Source organism: Hipposideros armiger, unplaced genomic scaffold (assembly GCF_001890085.2).
Source record: "Hipposideros armiger isolate ML-2016 unplaced genomic scaffold, ASM189008v1 scaffold_1, whole genome shotgun sequence".
NCBI classification, from domain to species: domain Eukaryota; kingdom Metazoa; phylum Chordata; class Mammalia; order Chiroptera; family Hipposideridae; genus Hipposideros; species Hipposideros armiger.
Genome location: NW_017731351.1, coordinates 8,140,689 through 8,159,689, shown reverse-complemented (window position 1 = coordinate 8,159,689; position 19,001 = coordinate 8,140,689). Strand labels below are relative to the sequence as shown.

At 46.4% G+C, this 19,001-nt stretch overlaps 2 protein-coding genes across 18 annotated transcripts in view; one reads left to right on the top strand and one right to left on the bottom strand.

The window, feature by feature from the left end:
• Window positions 1-15,057, top strand: part of LOC109371702 (uncharacterized) — a 51,298-nt gene extending 36,241 nt beyond the window's left edge. Inside the window, exons 3-5 of one of the 12 annotated variants that reach the window (XR_002121953.1) lie at window positions 12,374-12,558; window positions 12,681-13,830; window positions 14,074-15,057. The gene's annotated coding sequence lies outside the window, so the exon portion shown is untranslated. Of the gene's footprint in view, window positions 1-1,615; window positions 3,326-12,373; window positions 12,559-12,680 lie in introns of those variants that run through there. The other 11 variants (XR_002121957.1, XR_002121951.1, XR_002121982.1 and 8 more) reach the window with 11 other exon arrangements.
• Window positions 1-19,001, bottom strand: part of PDE5A (phosphodiesterase 5A) — a 119,347-nt gene that overhangs the window by 9,067 nt on the left and 91,279 nt on the right. For 5 of the 6 annotated variants that reach the window (XM_019623914.1, XM_019624299.1, XM_019624064.1 and 2 more), the window contains exons 14-18: window positions 17,768-17,862; window positions 10,556-10,643; window positions 6,970-7,070; window positions 5,366-5,443; window positions 3,466-3,529 (exon numbers count right to left, since the gene is read on the bottom strand). In XM_019623914.1, the coding sequence (XP_019479459.1) occupies window positions 3,466-3,529; window positions 5,366-5,443; window positions 6,970-7,070; window positions 10,556-10,643; window positions 17,768-17,862 (426 nt within the window). The remainder of the gene's footprint in view (window positions 1-3,465; window positions 3,530-5,365; window positions 5,444-6,969; window positions 7,071-10,555; window positions 10,644-17,767; window positions 17,863-19,001) is intronic. The other variant, XM_019623990.1, reaches the window with a different exon arrangement.

The window sequence follows — 19,001 nt, the reverse complement described above, 5'->3', positions numbered from 1 at the left end:
CTCCTCTCTTCTTAAAAAATGTCTGTATAAGTTTCTTGTTGTTTATCCTGCAGTTTCCCACTGTCTGGGTTCTGCTGCTCGCATGCCTATGGGGTCATTCAGTGTTGCTCTGTGCCCTGTATGTCCATGCCCCGGTAATGAGCTCTAGAGGCTTGATTAGGCTGAGGTTTGAATTTTTTTTCTGTTTGTTTGTTTTGCCATGACAATGCCATAGGCCATGCTGTGTACTTCTGTCAAGGGCTAGATGATGCCTGGCTGCCTCTTTCTGGGATGTTAGCAACCACTCACAATCCTTGTCTACCCAGTTACCTAGGGGAGGCAAAATGATGCCATTCAAGCAACCACTCCTTTTCCTTTATTTGTTGAAGTACAATCAAGTTCCCCACATTTAGTTACCCTAAATTATTTTGTTACCCTAAAGTACAATCACATTGACAGAAAAGCAGGTGAAATGCTTGACATTCTTTAATTACCATTAAAAAAAAAATAACTGGTTGTCCACCAAAGACGACCAGGGAAGGTTTTGTTTTATTATTTTTATTATTACTTTGAACTCTTGAACTTAAATACGTTTAATGGACTCCAGTCCCTACTGATGCTCAAACTGTCCCATTCGGGCCAGTGGGAGCTTATTTAGTGGCCCCTCCGTTCTTTGCACATGACCCTCCGTCTCTGATCACGCCCCTGCTTCTGGCTAGAAGGTGTTCTGGGCTCACCTGGCACGTTTTGTTTCCGGCTTCAGAACGGCAATGGGCCATTTCTTTGTGGGGCCCACGATCCTTTACAGTGCGGTGTCTAGAAGCCTCCATCTGGGCACCAGGTGTGTTCATTCACCACGTGGTTCATTAAGCCCTTTTAGGGGATGGAGCCAGGATACAACAGAAGTCCTTGGGTGTTCCTGGCTCCTACTCAGGGCTGCGGGGTTTCTGCATCAGCGCGTCAGCCTCAGATGTGCATGTTTCCTCTCAGGCTAGAAACCCTGGTTGTCAGCACCACCAATATAATCCCTCCCTTGCTTCTATGCCACATTGCCTGCAATGGTGATGAATAGCTACAGCATTACCACTAGTGACATGATTACTGAAAACCCCTTTAGGGCTTCCTGGTAATTCTTTTTGTTTTTATGGTACGTCCCATTGGAGATGCATGGTCAAATTATTGTCTTAATGTCAGTTGGGATGAAACAGTCCTTCTCAGTGTGGCTTTGCAACCAAAATCAGGTGTGTTTCATTTTACTATCAAAGTTTAATGACATTTAACATTCAACTTGATTTTATAATTGTAAGACTATTTACATGGTTCCAAAAAACTCAGTTGCTACAAGCTCTGCTACCTGAAATAAATAACACGTGAAGTTCGGGCAATTGTAAAGAAGACTTTGAATGAAGATAATGCAATCTCAAATCTGTACTGCAGGACAAGCAGCCCCAGCTTCCGTCTGCCCTCTCCATCCTGCTCCCTCCTCCGATAAGCAAATCATTAACTTTTTTTGTGGTTAACCCTTCTGGGTTTTTTTGTTTTGTTTTGTTTTGTTTTGCTCTCCCACTTAAAAATATACCCTTGCAATCACTCCACAGTAATATACAGATAAGCCTCATTTCTTCTCACATTTCAGAGAACTCACTGTGTAAATGGACTACAATTCACTGAGTCAGTACCCTACTGACAGATATTTGGCTTGTTTCCAGCCTTTCCTAGCACAGCACTGAAACGAATAGCCTTGGGTAAATATCTTGTTATACTCTTGCCAGTATATCTTTGGGATAAGACTCCTACAAGTACCAGTAAATGAGTATGTGTATTTATATGCTCCCAAAGGGTAACAGTTCTTTGCATTCATTGTTTTCCCACAGCTTCTCCAACTGAGTATGTTGTAAAACCTTTGGACTTCTGACAATCGGATGATTAAGAAATGGTATCGGTGTTTGTTTGTTTGTTTGTTTGTTTTAGTGAAGAAGAATTTACATACCCTGAATTGCAAGGATCATAGGTATACTTTTCAGTGTGTTGCCAAATGCATAAAACCACGAACGCATACCCCATCCAAGATACAGGGGGCTTCTCCTCCCCAGGTGGGGTCCCCGTGAACCTCTTGCCCATTCTTGCCTCATCTTGCCTCCCTCCCCTCACAACCACTCTCAATGTCTTTCACTGTAGCTTTATTTGTTTTGCCTATTCTAGAAATTCATGTAAATGAAATCACCGTATGTATTCTTTAGTGTCTGGCCTCTCTGGCTCAGTGTAGGGTTTATGATAGCGATCTACTGCTGCATGTGTCGTGATTTCTTCTTTTTATGGCTGGGCAGTGTCCCCTGGCAGAGAGAATATCCTACAGTATGTTTATCCATCCGCCTGCTGATACAGGCTTGGGTTGTTTCTACTGTCTGACTATCTGGAGTAAAGCTATTATGAGACTCTGCACAAGTTTTTTCCTATGACTGAGGTTCTGAGAACCTCTTCAAATGAGGAAGAGCCATTCACATTTCTTTTTCTATCAACTTTTTGTTCAAATCTGAGGCCCCCTTTTCCATAGGGTTGTTGGCCTTTTTTGTCTTTATTTTTTGTAAGTTCTTTAATATTAGAGATATAAATTATCTATCAGGTAGAAGTTGCAAATACTCTTACCAGTTTCTCACTGTCTTTTAGTTTGCTTATAGTGTCTTGCCTTGCAAAATTTTCTTTATTTTTTTTTCATTTTTAGGGATTCAGACTTATCAGTCTTTTCCTTTATTGTTTTTGCATGCTGTGCCCTAGTTAGGAAAGTTTTCTCATTCCTGGGTTACAGAGGGATCCACAGAGGATTTTATTTAGACCTTGCGTGGTTTAGTTCTCTGCACCGCACTCTATGCACTGTTTAGAATTTAAGTGTGCAGAGTAGATCCAATTTTGTCTTTTGCCATCTGGCTATGGAGATGGGAAAACCATCCTAACATTATTTAGCGAAAAGTCTAGTTACTCCAGTTGTTTCAAACGCTATCTTCTATTACATACTAAATGTTCTGTACAATTCTATAGTGTTCCACTGGTCCATCACCCACACCAAACTGTTTGATTATAGAAGCTTTATAGTATTGCTTGGTATGTCCGGACCCTAACCACATCACTCTTCCTTTTCAGGGTCTGATTCAGAAGAAAGGATAAATGAAAATACATATTCTTCCTTCTTCGTTATTAAAAGGATTTGCTAAGAACATCTCTAAGTGAGCCAGAGTAGTTCTGTAATTGAAACTTACCAACAGCTCGGGTTTTGCTGTGTTAATATAGATATTCCCTTAATATATCCTACAAATATTATTAAATGCTAATGAATCTTCTCAAAAAGGAAGCTTGTTTATGTCCAGTTATGTTCTTTTAATACTTAAAAATTAAAAAGTTCCACAACTACTTCAGAAGCAACCTTTAGGAGTAAAGGATTTTCTTATTTTGACTTTTTAATAATTACTTTTATGTCACTAAGCGACATACCCGTTGCTGAATGGGCCAGGGTTTTGTAATCGCAGAGAGATCACACGCCGTCATCAACATCGCTCTGTGTAGGAAGGAAAAAGCCCAATAAGTCTGATTTACTTTTATGCAAACATATAACCTCATTAAACAGTTACTAGTAAAAAAGCAAAATGAAACCCTCTGAACTACAGGAGGGCAGTTCACAAAGACTAAAGAAACAGAATTTATATAGAAATATGGGTGATACTGTGACATCAGAGGGTCATGAGTTACCCAGTGAAAGATTGGAATTTGCCCTCCAAATGCCTCATTTAGACCCAGGTGGCACAGTAGAAATTATTAACCTTTGGGCAAAAACTTGCCTGCTATTACGATTTTTCTCACACTGGTATTCCACTCTCAGAGGCAGCATGATGAAAACACATCGCTTACTACTAATAACCATTAAAGGATAACATCAAATATCCTATGGTAAGTCCTCGGAGCAGGGATTATGGTGGGTGGTCCTAACTTGCTCCCACGGGCAGTGACCGCCATGGGGAAAGCCTCTGGATTACTAAACGGTGTCTGCCGGAGAAGCTGAGGGAAAGGAACATGAGGACAGTGCTCGGGGTCCTTCTCGTCAGAGCAGAGAAAGCGGGCTGGCCCCTGGAGTCCGGGACAGGCACTCTAGACTCACTGCTGCGGCTACGGCATGAAAACCACCCGTCTACTGCGCAGTTTCCCATGGCCGACCCAAATATGTGCCATTTAGTCCTTTTAATTTGTTTGAAGGAACAGGCAAAAGGCCATTGCTTGTGATACAGACACACTCAGGGTGAAGGACTATTACTTGTCCCTCTCGGAAAACCCAACCTAATGTACACAGGCCACAAAGAAAATAATTTTCTGCCACTCTTGCATCTCTTACACCGACTCTCTTGAGGGAAGTGAGTGCAACGAGAGTTCTAGTCACTGTTCGGACCGTTTGCATGAAGGATTTCAATAACACGCCTCCCCCAGCGAAGGCTGCACCTATACCACCTTAACCCAGTCAGCACAGCAAAGGGGGCAAAAGGCGACGCTGAGCACAAACCCCCAAGAACTGCTCTCCGCAGCCATGGGGAAACTGAGGCACACACCTGGAACTGGCTGTATTTCCTCTTCGTTATTGAGAAAAGCCATGCACTAATCACAGCAGCATGGCTACCCTTTTCTAAGGTGCTGCTCAGAAAAACATGTTGAGACGGTTAAGTGAAGGCTGTCTAGAGGACAGACAGGCCGTTCTGTCCTGTTCTGGGCTGGGCGTTTGTGTGTTGTTTCCTTATAGTCTGCATCTTCGCGCGCTAAGTAATAACAATCTATTTAGAGAAACGCCGACTGCGGAATTGTAACAGCACTCTCCTCAGAGTCGCTATGTCTTTACAATGGACTCTGCTCTTCCTCGCTGAGGCACTCTTGCTCAGCAAGGTCGTCATGGTGACAGCGAAGGGATGGTACTTACAGCTGACTGGAGGGGCAGGGGAACGGGAGGAAGAACAAAAACCCAGAAGTGCTCCAGCCCTGACAGTGCTCCTCAGCCATCGTGCCAGGGGCGCAATCACTTCACAGCCACCGTCTTGCACCCTCAGACTCTAGGGCGCTATTTTCAGCTCTTTCAATTCCCAAGAACTGGGGATATGAACCATGAACCCTAGAGACGTGTACGGATGCGCTACCACATTTTAAACTTCCTTCTAGAACAAAGGAATGATTTATTCAATTTGCAAATGCATTTCTTTTTCTACTAAATATTCATATCTGGCCCTTTGGGCAACACTGGAGAATTCTGACAGACTCTAAGATCATCGCATTGTAATTAATGATTGCGATAAAATCTGATAATGATAAAATTAACTGGGATCAAAACTTCAGCTTTAAGGATAGTAAGCCTACTTACAAAAACAACTCCTTTTGGTGAGGGTCTTCTAAGTTGAATTGTTTTTTTCTTATAAGTTCAAAAAACTCTCCCCGCCTCCTTGAAAATAAAGAAAAATATTTGGAAGTTATGAGAAGTTCCCAGGCTCTTATCCTCTTGGTCTACAAAGAATCATGGGAGTCAATTTGGGGGGAAAACATCTCTAATGAATTTTACTCATCTTAGAACCCAACATAAAAATCATCATTCAAAAATCTTTAATACCTCACTTTTTCCCCCTATACCATTTTCTTTGGATGAAACATCAAACCTCACCTAGTACACATCACAAGTATGGTAATTTCAATTCTTAAACATGATTTTAAGAAAATGAAACAATATGAAGTTAAAAATGTGATGCCAAGAATGATTTAAGACATTTTAAATGGCATAAGATCTACATGGGTTCAGTCTAATTTCATATAATGCACATATTACAATGTAGCTTTAAAAAAGTTCATGATAATTACTCTATGTCAGTATAAAGTTGTCAGAGAAAGAAGGAGAATGCTGGAAGGAGTACTCATTCACACACATAGTGACTGCGTCCTGTACGCGCCCAGCATTGTTAGCGTCTTGGGAAGTCATAAGACATGAGTTTTTTCATAGTGTTTAAAATCTAGCCACAGACACCAGGTAAACAGGAAAACTCATATAACAAAACTGACTGTATGTGCTTGGGTACCACAAAGGAAATGCGGGTATCACAAGGGTTTAGAAGAGAGACGCTCGTGGCTTGGAAAGGTTGGGAGGGCTTTGTGGTTACAGGTATTTTTCAAACTCTTGGTAACCTGATCATCTTTATTCAGCAATCCTTTTGAAGCATCTGAAGTTGACTCAGCTGTCTGTTATCCTGGCTGACTTTACATTGCTCCAAGGTTTGAAGAAGCAGATGTGTTTTTAGGTGCAGTTGCCTTTAGATGTACAACAGCGCATATGTGGTGAGTGCTCCTGTGTGTCTGCCCCACTCGCTCTCACGTCTCACGGAGCGGCTAAAGCATGGACGTGCACCCCTTACGGAGGGGGAACCCCGGGAGAGTGACGGCCCGCTGCCTCATCCCCACCCCCCACAGGCTACCCACGCGATGCAGGCACACGTCACAAGTCCCACCCCAGTGCACACTCCAGTGTCTGCGTCAGTAACTCAAAGTTCTACATTCGTCCTCTTCTTCGGCCAAAATCACATCAAATGAAACAAGCTTTACTTGTCTGGCCTTCAGCTCCTTTTCCCGGCCACCGGCGCTTAGATGGCAAACAAGTAATAGTGAAATGGTGGGAGGTCGGGGGAGTGGAGGAAAGGAGGGAAAGCAAAGGGCCTAGATTGTCCTTAGACTGGACAGCCTGCTTGGAATGACCGCGAGACGGCCATCTGCTTTGTACAGAGCTTCCGAAGCACAGCGGAGGGCAAATGTTGGCAGGAACTCCTGCTGTGTATTTCTCGCACTAAGTAAGAAAGCCCACGGACTGTTCCGCTTCCTTTGGAAGCTGCTCCACTCCGATGGCAGCTGTGCCAGAGCATCTGTCCCTGCCGTCTACATGATTTCCCGTGTGGGTTTTAAAAGTCTGAAGCAATGCAAACAACTTACTTAATGTACACGGCCAGGTCTGTAGCTAGAATCGCTTGCTTGATTATTTTCAACGTGGTCTTATATTCTTCAATGGAGAGGCCACTGAGAATCTGATTGCCCTTGATAAAACAAAGAAAGATCATTGTTAGCGCCCCACCTGGAGAAGCTGCTGACAAGAACACAGTCTGGAAATACAGTCACACGTCTCAGACACATGCCTAGGATTCTGAGCTCATGCATGCGGAGGACACCCGCTTTCTTACAGTCAACACCATGAAGTCATGTGTGTCCTCCATGCCCCCGGCCCCATCGCCTTGTCGTGTAAGAAAACACAGCTTCACAATGTGCGTCTCCCTGCGGACGTGAGTTCTGCCCATTCCTACCCACTGCGGGCCTTAGTCGAGGCCTAAAATCTAACTGCATATCCTTTTCCTTTGGCCAATCTACCTGCAAAAGAAACTCTGAGAAAACCCAGAGCCACACTAATGGGCATGGAGAATGCAGTGGTGAAACTTTTAAACAACTGCTGATTTAAAAAACCATTTCTCTGTGGATTTTGTCATAAACCCAGTAACATTTGGGGGCAAATTTATATGGTTTTAACTCAATCACTATGGGGAAGAGCGTGTGCCCCTTAGAAGCAGGCCGACGCAGAGGGGACGGGAGCAGAAGCCAGCCGTGTGCTTCCTACGGGCACAAAGCGAGCGTGGGCTGAGGCACCTACAAGGGGTATTTAAAAGACGGCTAATCCATGTGCACATAATCAAAAGTATTACTACATAACCATTTTTTATTCCTTGCCTGTGATTTGAAGCATCTTTCTAATCTTGAACTAAGTAAAACATGCCTTGGGGTGCTCAAGATATACTGAAACATGTGCAAACTGAGTCAGACTTGCTTCCTAAACCTCAGGACTAGAAGAGCCCAGAGGCTCAGGGCAGGACTCGGGAGGGGAAGGACAGTTCTGAAGATGGGACTGCGAGGGTCGCCGGCGCGCCAAAGCCTGTGCTCGGAGGACTAGGTGCTGAACTAGGCACAGATCTGACGAATCTGCGATTATAATCTTAAACATTATGTAAAATATTAAATCATTGTAGATTCTAGACCAACCAGAAAACTAGCCAGAAAATACCTTCTGAGACTTTAATTTACTGTAAGATAAAACCATGTCAGTGGTATATTTTTATAGCCCCTTCCCGAAGCAGGGACCGTAAATCCTTACGTGTTGGTGCTTTGGAAGACAGAACGTATCAATGGGTCTTAGGACTTGAGGCCAGCCACGTATATAACCAGGTTCCTTACACGTCATGCTAAGTAATTACACATTACACAGTAACTTATCTAATAACAGAGGTGGCCATGATAGGAATATTGTTAAATGTGCTTTTTTAAAAAGAAGGTTAGCATATTTTCTTTAAAAAACTGAACAGGGTATTAAAATGAAAGCTTTAACTGAAGCATACAGGTAGCGAATTCCAAGGCAGTCCAGGTGTTCCTGCTATAACACAAATACACATTCATGAAAAGTCTCAGTTCTGAAAATCTACACACGAAACATGACGTGGCTTACGGGAAACAGTGTTGGGGTAGCCACTCGCAGCCCACACAGCCTTACAACTGGAGCTCAAAGCAAGTCAAGTGCACTGGACATGCCCGGAGGTGACGTAGGCAGCCAGGCTGGCACTGGAGGCTGCCTCTGGGCGTATTAAAGATGCAGGAAAGCAAGCGCATGCCAACGCTGGTTTGTGGGGCCCAGAGATGCAGGGCTGCTCCCACGGGGCACCGAGGGACAAGAGACCTCGCAGCACCCTTCAGCAGAACAAAGGGAGGGCCACCTCGGCCGAGGGCCGGGTCCAGGTTCTTGCAACAGAAGGGAGAGGGATACAGTGCAGGCGCCAAACGGGGGGCTTTTCCTTGAAGGTCAGAATTCACCTGCCGTAATTCCGGCAACTTCCCCAGGAGAATGTATACATGACAACGCAAGTCACACATTGTGCTGACACCACCCTCTGCTTGCCAACCGCACGTGAACGGATGGATTCTGGGATGTGTAAGGAAGCTGCCCAGAACTGGGGGCATAACTCCTAACCCTTCCCCACAGCGAGGCGCTGAGCGAGGGCTGAGTGTGTCCCCTTCACCTCCGGCAGGAGAGGAGCTGGAGGTCCCCGTGTGTCTCTGGAGTGCAGTGGGCTGGGGTGCAGCGACACAGGGCTTTTGCTCAATTCCTGTCTGGAAAGTATAGACGCAGCAGAGAGGCCGCTGCTCTGGGATGGACTGCACTGTCTGAGTTTCGGAGGCACGGGGTCAATTTAAGTCCTGTCCTGTTCAAGAAAACCTGTGCAGGGAGGAGCTGACACTGACATCCGGTTTCTAGGAGCTGAGTAAGGAGCCATACGTTGATGATAAATGGGACAGAGATGGCCATTCATATGAGAGGATGCCCGGTGGAATCACCCCCAGTGAGGGTGCTCAGCTGGGATCATGAAGTCACCCATCAGAGAAGAAGGGGTTTCAGCCCCCACCAGGCACCAAGAGTGAGTGACTCCGGCAGCACCAGCGTGTAGAGAACTCTCTGGCCCTTTCTCCATCTGTCCTCCAAGTTGGGAGGGGACGACACTACATGGGGGCCTGGAGGTACAGAGGAGCGGGAAGAAACACAAGGTGGGGGGTGAAAGAAGCCATCGGGCAGTAAGGGGAGAGCCTGAAACTGAATCAAGGTCAAGACCTGGACTCTTACACGGGCCTGGACATTCTGGTTTCGAAATGGAGAATCATGTAGTCTGTGCTGAGGCCTGAAGTAGCTGAGAAAGTGACCAGGAAAGCCATGGGCCACCCTGAGTTTTCTTCTAGGGCTCAGGGGACAACCAGCTCCGCTGGGGGACCGTGAAGAGGTGGGGATAAAACCGCTTTAAGATTATACGCCATGCACTGTGCTTGTGCAGCGTGATACCTACAGCTGTCATGTTTTCTTATTGTAATGGTAACACGTGCACACACTAGATAATGTGAATAATGGACAAACCAAAATAAGAAAATAAAAAGTATTCATAATTTACACAAAGACAACCATTGTTAACATTTTGGTATGTATTATCTTAATCTTATTTTCCTTAACACAAATATATATAGCACAGCATATCTGACACTGATATATTCATTTAACCAAGCTGCGGAACAGCTTTACTCCCTCACAGTTTGTTCACGGTCAGAAGTTTCAATAAAAAGAGGAAAAGGAACCGCCAGTGAAAGCAAACCTGAGAGTTCTACCAGCTACTTCATTTGACCCCCCCATCCCCACCCAACAAAAAAGCAGAATTAACTGAGAGCCATAAAACACCAGTTTGCTTGTTTCTAATCTGGAGTAATTTGGAATAACCGAGTGGAGGTGAGTGACCAAGCTGCCCTTCCCAGGCAGCCCTGGCACAGCTGGGCTGTGTAGAGAAGCGAGGCTGGAGGACCTGCGTGTTTCGGCTTTGCCTTCCTTACCCAAAAAGGAATGACGCGTGCTCAGGAATTAGGAGGCTGGGCAGAAGTCCAAAGCTTAAAAATACAGCTGAGCTTACGAAGCTCCCTTCCATCTGCACCACGGCAGTCGGGCGCTTACCGGGCTGTTGAGAACCATCAGGCACTGGTCGAAATGGTGGTGCTCCATGGTAGAGTGGCAGTACAGCTGGGCAAGCGGGTGGTCACTTCTGAGCGCGTGTCGTGGGAGAAGAAAAAGGAAATGGTCAGTTTCCACAATGTGCCAGTTTAATGATACCTTCTTTCGGTCAACTGGAAAAAAAAAAGAAAGCGATTTCACAAAATTCATCAAGCCGGCCATTTTTGTACCTTTTGCTGAGAAAAGAGTGAGGTAACCTCTGGGAAATAGGTATAAAGAGTCACATTGTTTTCAAATATCCATGAAACTGCTGCTGGTCAAGGTGGGAACAGTCTCGCTGGTTTTAACACTGATTGAAATCATAGGTGAAATGAGGACAAAGGATTAACTTCTGTAAACATGAAACAATGATCTCTGAAATAGTTGTGATAATATTCTTCAATTTCAAAACTATAATTAGCTCCTAATCTGAAACCAGTTTCCACGCTGGCCTTTTCCTGTGAAATAAGGCTGAAGGCCAGCATATTCCCTTGTGCTTTCGTGTAAAAAAAGAAGAGAACTGCCTAAGATGGACAGGACTACGATGTGGGCGGGAGAAGAAGCAGTTGGGGCACGTGTCCTGAGGAAGGAAGGGAGGGAGGGAGGGAGGAAGGGAGATGACGGAGTCAGACAAATCTCCCCACGTGGGGCCAGCTCAGCGCGAATGTTCTAGTAGCTCTCTGAGCTGAACTGTGGGAGAAAAGTCGAGACTGTTTGTTCGGCTGAGAGGAGACAGGAACGGATACTGTACTGAGTTCATTACTTGTCACAGATGGTCACAAATCAAGTCCCCGAGCATGACAAGTACAGTCCCCACCTCAGGTTTCTCATGACTCTTCCCATGTGAACAGAAAGCACAATTCCCACAACTTCTTCTTTAAAAGAAAGTTCCCCAAAGTGTCTGTCCCTAATTTATAGGACAGGAGTTCATGAACACAGCAACACACAAGTGCTAGATAATAGGAGTGATTTGTCGCTTCTTTAGGTGACTATATGAAGCCTTGTTTTACTTTGCATTTTATTTTTGGGAGAGAGGAAAGCTACCCAAGACTGAAGAAATGTAACAGGAAATACATAAGGAGTGGGGGAAACTTAAGGAAAAACAAAAGGCAGGAAAGAGAGCAGGTAATCTCATCAATTCCTGCAGTGTCATCCGCCCGCTTGCCTCCACTCCTTCCACAGCTGGCGAGTTGCTCAGATACTGTGCCCGTCACTGGCCAACGGGAGACAGCAAGGGAGTAAGATGCGACCTGTGACACCAAATGCAGAGCTGGAATCAAGCCAGGAGATGCATGGGGCTGCGGGAGTGTAGTAGGGAGGCGGCTGGGCATCGTTCCAGCAACCTAGGCGAGAGCCTGGGCGAGGGGGAGAACCCCAAAGAAGGAAGCAGAGTGAGCGGAGAGACGTTTAGGGGCAGATGTGGCGGCTGCCATGAGTCCTGATGCTGGGCCTGACTGGGGAGGAGGGGGTGATGGGGAAACGCCATGCTGAGATCCCACCTGTCATTCCCAACAGGGGACAAAGGGAGAAGATGGTTAGCGATGGGGACGAAGGAGGGGACAGGGACTAGTTGCGAGCAGGCTCTGTGGATTTTGAGGTGCCCGAGGTACTCCCAGGTGGGTATAAAGGTGTGAGCTCAGGTCTGGCTGCAACACATCAAGGTGCAGAGGGTAACCCGAGCCAGGGGAGCAGATGAGATGAGTCCGGACGCGGGCCTGGGATAAACAGTCCATGATCCCCTGCTGACTCCTGCCTCGTGTTCTGTATTCCCTCTCTTGGCAGCGTCTTCTCACCACTCAGACTAGATATGCTAAAGTCAACCTCTCTGTGACAACTGCAGCCTTCCTCCGGCCCTCCGCTTAGAGAAGGAGACGACTCCAGAATACCTGGGATGCAACTTATGCAGGAATTCAAGGCCACCCAGGATGAGTCTAGCACCCGTTTCATCTGCCGGGTGCCAGCTGTTTGTAAGTCCCCTGCCCTGTGAGGCTGCAAAGCTCTTCAGTCCTCAGAGTGGTTCTCCCCTATGATAACAATCACCGTTTACCGAGAGGCACGGCGCTAGGGAGCTTATATTTAATTTTTACAGGGATCCTGTGTAGGGCACTTCTGTCTACCACATCGCAACGCTCAGCCCCACCTCTGACTCCGGCCACCAATGCATGTCCCGTCTCACATGTGCTCTGCCAGCCTTCCTGTGGTGCCAGCTGGGAGGCGGCTGGCCCTGGGCCATCATGAATATCCCTCACTCCCGATGATGGGCTTTCTGCACTCCTGCCCCTCAGCCTGCAGTGTGGGGAGGTCAGGCTGTGGAGGTCGCCTGTGACCGACGGGGTCTGGGAGTGCTCACACAGCTGCCCCTCTCCCTCTGCCTCTGTTTGTGAGTCGTTCTGGGTCTGATTTCAGATGACTTCTCAAAGGTACCGCTGCCTGTGTGGGCTGGATAACCCCTCCTCCTCCTCCTCCTGGGTTTCCCTGTCTTCCCACTCCCAGCATCACAGGCTGGATTAAGCTGCGTGCACATCAGCTCTTGTGCCAGGCTGTCCCTGCCGTTGAGCAGGCTGAGGACACTCTAACACTGGCATTTTAACATTTGCTGTTTAGATGACCAAAAGCTCAGAGAGATGATCTTGGTCAAGATCAGCATAAGTGGCAGAGCAGGGTTCACACACATCCCCTTCCCCGTGTCCCACCGGCTCACGACCCCACGGCCCGTGCACACAGCATCACTCACTGGCCTGGCCGGAAGCTGGGCTAGAAATGCCATCAGGCAGCTGCAACACAAACGTGTTTAAAACGTCAGACGCACGTGACATTTGTACACCGTGCAGTAAGGACGGCTTCACATCAGAAAATGCCTGGCTTGTAAGAGACGAATGCACATGGTGCGTTAGCCTTGCCTTACGGTCTAAAACATGGGCTATGAGTCAATAAAAGGGCGACAGATGCCCCAACGTTACAAAAATGCGCATGGAAACCAATGAGTCCTGTTGGTGCGCTGCCTCCTCACTTGAGGTTGAACTCAGCAGCTGGAGTTCTGTCCCCACCTGATGACAGTGAGCAGAAAGGGACCAGCCGCCTCCCGCCCCTGCCTGTGGTCCTGCAGTTTGGGCCGCCCTATGACTGGCACCAGGACGCCAGTGCAGAACCCTAGAAACAGAAAGCCTTCGAAACCGACTCCTGCCACCCCCGTTCCTGTTCACTGCCTCTGACGACGTTCTTGATGTTGCTTCTCATCTGTAGGTACTGCTCTGGGCTCCAATCTCTTAACTACTCTGTCACGCATTTAAATCGTCCCTACCGTCCTCTGTGAGCCAGGGATTCTGACTTTCCCGTTCTCTGTACCCACATCGCATGACACAGATATCCAGGCGATGACTCGCTTGGCCCTTGACCCCACTTCTTTGACGTCCTTGATTTCATGATCATCTCCTGTCACCTCAATAACACAATGGCTTCCCTCTTTGTTCCACGATTTCTAGGTGCTATCGGGAACAGGGTCTTTGCCACCCCCGGTCCACCAAAGGACAAAGCAAGGTCCTGAACTCCTATCTGTCCTAACAGTATCCCCTGTGGAAACAGCTACAACCTGCACAGCATTTAATGTGTCAGGTACCGTTCCGAGCACTTTATACTTAAACTCTTTTAATCTTTATTCTGTTACACAGAGAAGAATGCATGGGGGGTGGGGGCGGGTTACATGACTTGCTCAAGGTCACACGGGGGGAGGACAAGGCAGGGTTGGCACTGCACCCAGGCATCTGACCGGAGTTGGCCCCCAACCACTAACCATCAGAGCCACTGCACGATGGTGTAGGACCATGCGATCTCACGCTGTAAAGTGCTAAGAGGAGTTCCAAATGCACATGATAAGGGTGTGCTAAGTGCTGGCTTCTATTATTATTATTATTATTATTATTATTATTATTATTAGACTATTATCATTAGTTATGACATTAGGACTAACTGTTTCCATATTCAGCCCTCCACGCTCCTGAGGCCTGCAACTTCACCAGGGATGACCTCATTTCACCCCTAAAACAGCCTCTCCCCAGTTAGAACTTCACAGATCACGACTCCTGTGCTGTGTCTACTGTCCGTCGGGCCTCGCAGAGCCTGCTGACCCTGTGCCCCCATGCCAGACCGGACTCCAGCTTGGCCTGGTCACTGCGTTAGAGCAGAGAAAGCACTGAGAACAGGAGTTTTATTCTGATTTTACTGAACCTCTAATCTTAAAGCAAACATTGATCATTTCACCTCTTTGAATACCACCTCATTTATTACTTTCCCCTCCCCGCTCCTCACTTCTCACCCACCCCAAAGCACACACACTCCCCACTTGTTTTTCCTTTTCATCAATGGCACCATCATATTGTCCCAATTTCTTGGGCCAGGAGTCATGATTTTCCCCCTTCATGCATGTAACTAGCTGTTCAACATGAAATAAAAAATAAAGTTCTCCTTGAGTCTCTTCCTGTGATTCCCACCGTACTTGCCAGCTGAGCTCCGAGGTTCTGATTTCTCCCCCTTTCACTCCCAGACGCTTCTTCCTAACAGTGTCTTTTTTACCCACGGCCACGGCTCCCTGCCTTTTCACGGCAAACCTGGCAGCGGCGCTGAGATGAGCGCTCTCCCTCCGGAGATGTGCGAGTTCCCCGTTCGCCCTCGCACTTGCCCTCCCAGTCGGGCTAGCCCCACTCCCGAGGAAAGAGGCCCAGCTGCTGGTGTCTCTGGATGCCTTCCTCCACCCTCCTCTCAAATCCTCCCCACTTGTCCTGATCCCGCTTGTGTCACTTCCTCCATTCACAGTGGAGATGGACTACGCCGGTCTGGACCAATCTCCTTCTCTGCTGGACATGGGCAGCCCAGGTCATTAAACACCTCAGGACTCACGGGATCCTCGCGTGCATTGATCAGCACTGTTCCGTGAGGATCCGAGAATTCCTGAGCAACAGCAGCCACAGTTTATACACTTACAGCTCTCCTTCTGCCTAGCCAAGTGCCAGGCCCTCGTGGCTGGCCATTACCCAGCTGCCTACAATGAAGGATAATTTCACTGTATTACTTGATAAAACACCAAACCTGAACCAAGCCAAATAAACCTATCAATGACAGTCACTGCAGGCCTAACAGGACATTTCTCTATGTGAGCCATGTGTTAGCACGAGCTTTCTCTAGAAGATGTCTGTACTTCAGCCATCTTGTTCCTAGTACTGTCTCTTTTTTAAATAATTCAATTTCTACATGAAATGACTCTCTCATCCACCCACGTGGGAAAGAAAGCACAGGACTGAATTCTTCCCCCAAATATTTCTCTGGCTCGCTGTCCGTCTCCCTCATAAGGGCAGTCTTCCCGATCAAGGAAGGAATCAAAGGGTCAAAGCTTACATCAAAACACGGCTCCCTATACGAGGATATCTTTCTTCGAATTAATTTTCTGAGAAGATGCTTGGGAAGAACTAATGATAGGATAACTTCAGCTTCTAACGTTGCTGTCACGTGAGAGCTTTTTCACCTTTTGACGTGTCACTTTTATTTCTGCGCCTTTTTTCATTGTTTTGGTTTTCTTTCTATCGTGTTTGAACATCTGACAAGATTCGGCTCAGCGGACCTTCTAGAAGTTATCTCTTTCTGTGGGGATGTTTACGGTGTCTTATTCTCCCAAGAGTCCCTGTTAAAACATTTACCACTAAGGAAAGAAAAAAAGAAATAAGCTCCTCCCCCCCCCAAAAAAATTCTTGGTTTCCTCTACCCAAACCACAGGGATGTAGAAAGAAATATAAATCTATGACACTTCCTTCCTTTTTCTCAAAAAGTTATCTGGACTGGGTGGAGTCTGCTTCGTGGTGTGTGTGAAAGCAAGCTTCTGCAGTCCACGACATTTTCCCAGGACTTTTTTTGAAAGAGACAATGACGTTTCTCCAGATGTTTTTCCGGGTAATGATTTTTAAATAAACAAAGGAAGAAATAGCTGAGTGTTTCCACTCTCCAGCAGGGCGGCATGGCGTCTTGGAGCTGGTGTATACCAACCGGCAACATCACATCCAGCTCTGAGCAGGCTAGATCTTTAGGCTGTGCTCAACTCGGTGCCTCCATGTATCTTTTCACTTTCTTGTTCCCTTCCATAATTACTCCCATGTCGAAGGGAGGCTCAGGATCGCAACCACATGACAAAGCACAGGGGACAAAGGGTCTGTCACCCAGTCAGTTCTCCAAAACATTAGACTGTAAGGGGAAAACAGCCCATCTCCGACACTCAGGCACGAGCTTGCTATCTGTTCCCATCAAAGGTCAGCAGAGGACGAGGTTGCTACAGCACTACAATTCTTTTTACATGAAGTTTTCTATTTATTTAGATACAGGGAATGTGATTAGAGAGCTTTCTGAAATTCCCTCAAGATATCAGACATCTGGAATTTCCTTAAGAAATCTACCCAGTTGAATCACTGCATTTTTTTTTTTTTTAATGCTCAGTACTAAGAGATTTGGCCATGAACATGCAGGCTTTTCAAATAAATTGCTGCAAGAAAATAAAAATATCTCAGTGACTCAAAACTCTGATGGAAAGTGATGTCACCTTTATCATCTCATTTGTCACTGCAAATGTCACTTAAGATCTGTAATGGAGCCTGAAACGCTTGTCTGAAGAGCTAGAATCTTACTCTCCAAATCAGCCAAAGAGCAGGCTGATGACAATGATAGGACTGTCACTGGCACCTGCTGCTAAGATGTACTGAACACTTAAATATGTACCAGACATTCTACCTGGACTGACAGGCCTTAGCTCCTAACACAGCATCAGCCCTGTGAGGCAGGTATGCGAGTACCTGCACTTTACAAATCAGGAAACCGGGGAACAGAGAGTCAGCTCCCTAGCTCAGGGTCACGTGGGAACTGGGAGAGGCAGGATCTGAACCCAGGTCTGGCCACACAGCAATCCCCCAACAATGAGCTACACACACGGCCTCACTATGACCAAAGCCGCCTTCTGAGCACTCACAAAGCACCTGGGACTGGGCGGAGCACTTTCAACATTATCTTTTCTCTTCCAGGATGAAACCCTATCTTTTCTGAACTAGTCTTATTATTTTTCTAGTGACTTTTTTGAAGTTAAGGCAACTTCTTTTAACTGCAATTTAAAGGACACGCGTTCTTATGTTTGGGAAACCCTCTTACCGCTGGATGTAGGAGTTGTTCACGCCGCGATGGTCCAGATCGTGGCTGAGGGCTGCGATCAGCAGGGCCAGCACCTCCAGGTCCGTCAGCTGGTTCTGCAGGACCAGACAAGGGGGCGGTGGTGAGCGAGCTGGCAAAGGGCCCGAGACCACCGCTCTTCGGGTTCATGCATTTGTGCTCGCTGCTTTACGTCTGTGCTTCTCTGATCTAGTCACGGGGGACTCAGAATGCAGTCCCTTTCAGCACGGAAGAACTTGGTCTTCAGAGCGGGATCACTGCAAATGTCACTCATCAACAGAAAAGGCTGAAATGCCTCCGTCAATCACCTGTTCACCTACGGTAAACGTGGCTAATTCTCAGTGATCTAAGTGTGTACATGGGATAATCAAAAGAAACTTTCAGTGGCTGTTTTCCCTCTGACTTTTAGTTTCCTGCAGATTCCGCTGCCTTCACTCTTTGCTATGAGTCTATGTCCTAAACACACACAGACAATGTGAATATTAAGCAAAACAATAGAAAAAAAGAGGATCAGGAATGAAAATTTAGCTTTAAAAAGTTGCATAGTATAACCCAGAGCCAGTTATAGGCTGTTTTAGAGTATCTTCCATTTGCATTACCTACACTACTTGTCTTCATTAGCAAGATAACCAAGTTGAAATTCGGATCAGTTCAATTCTGCTGGAATTCTCAACAATCTAGATAGTATATTTGTAACAAACAAAAATCGTCGTTTTGTTATTCTTCACAAAAAGCAAGGACAGTCTTCAGTGGTACAATCCTCATGACCTTCCCATACTCTAAAATAAGTTCACCGTTTGTTACACATGTTTGCTATGGCAAGCCCACACGACTGTGGTTTCTCGCATGGCTTCCTGGAAAACAATAATTTCTTCTAGCTCTAGCCACTTGAAATGTGCACCATGAAAGCAGAGACAGAGAAGAACAGTTTTAGATTTTTAAAATCTTTTTAAAGCATGGAAGCCCTGGCTTAGAAAGCTATATGCTGGATGCCTGGAGTCACCTAGAATAACTAGTTGATTGCCACTGAAGCTAGAATCTCAGGAAAGAGACATGCATAAAATCTGGAATTTTATGGAATGAGCTGCTTGAACGTTTTCTGCATTGATCTTTGTCAACGATCTCTGGTCAATGTGTATGACACCAAACCTTTCCCATGAAATAGTACTTACAAAATTAACTGAAGGCTCAAGAGAACCTGCGACAGAGAACCCAG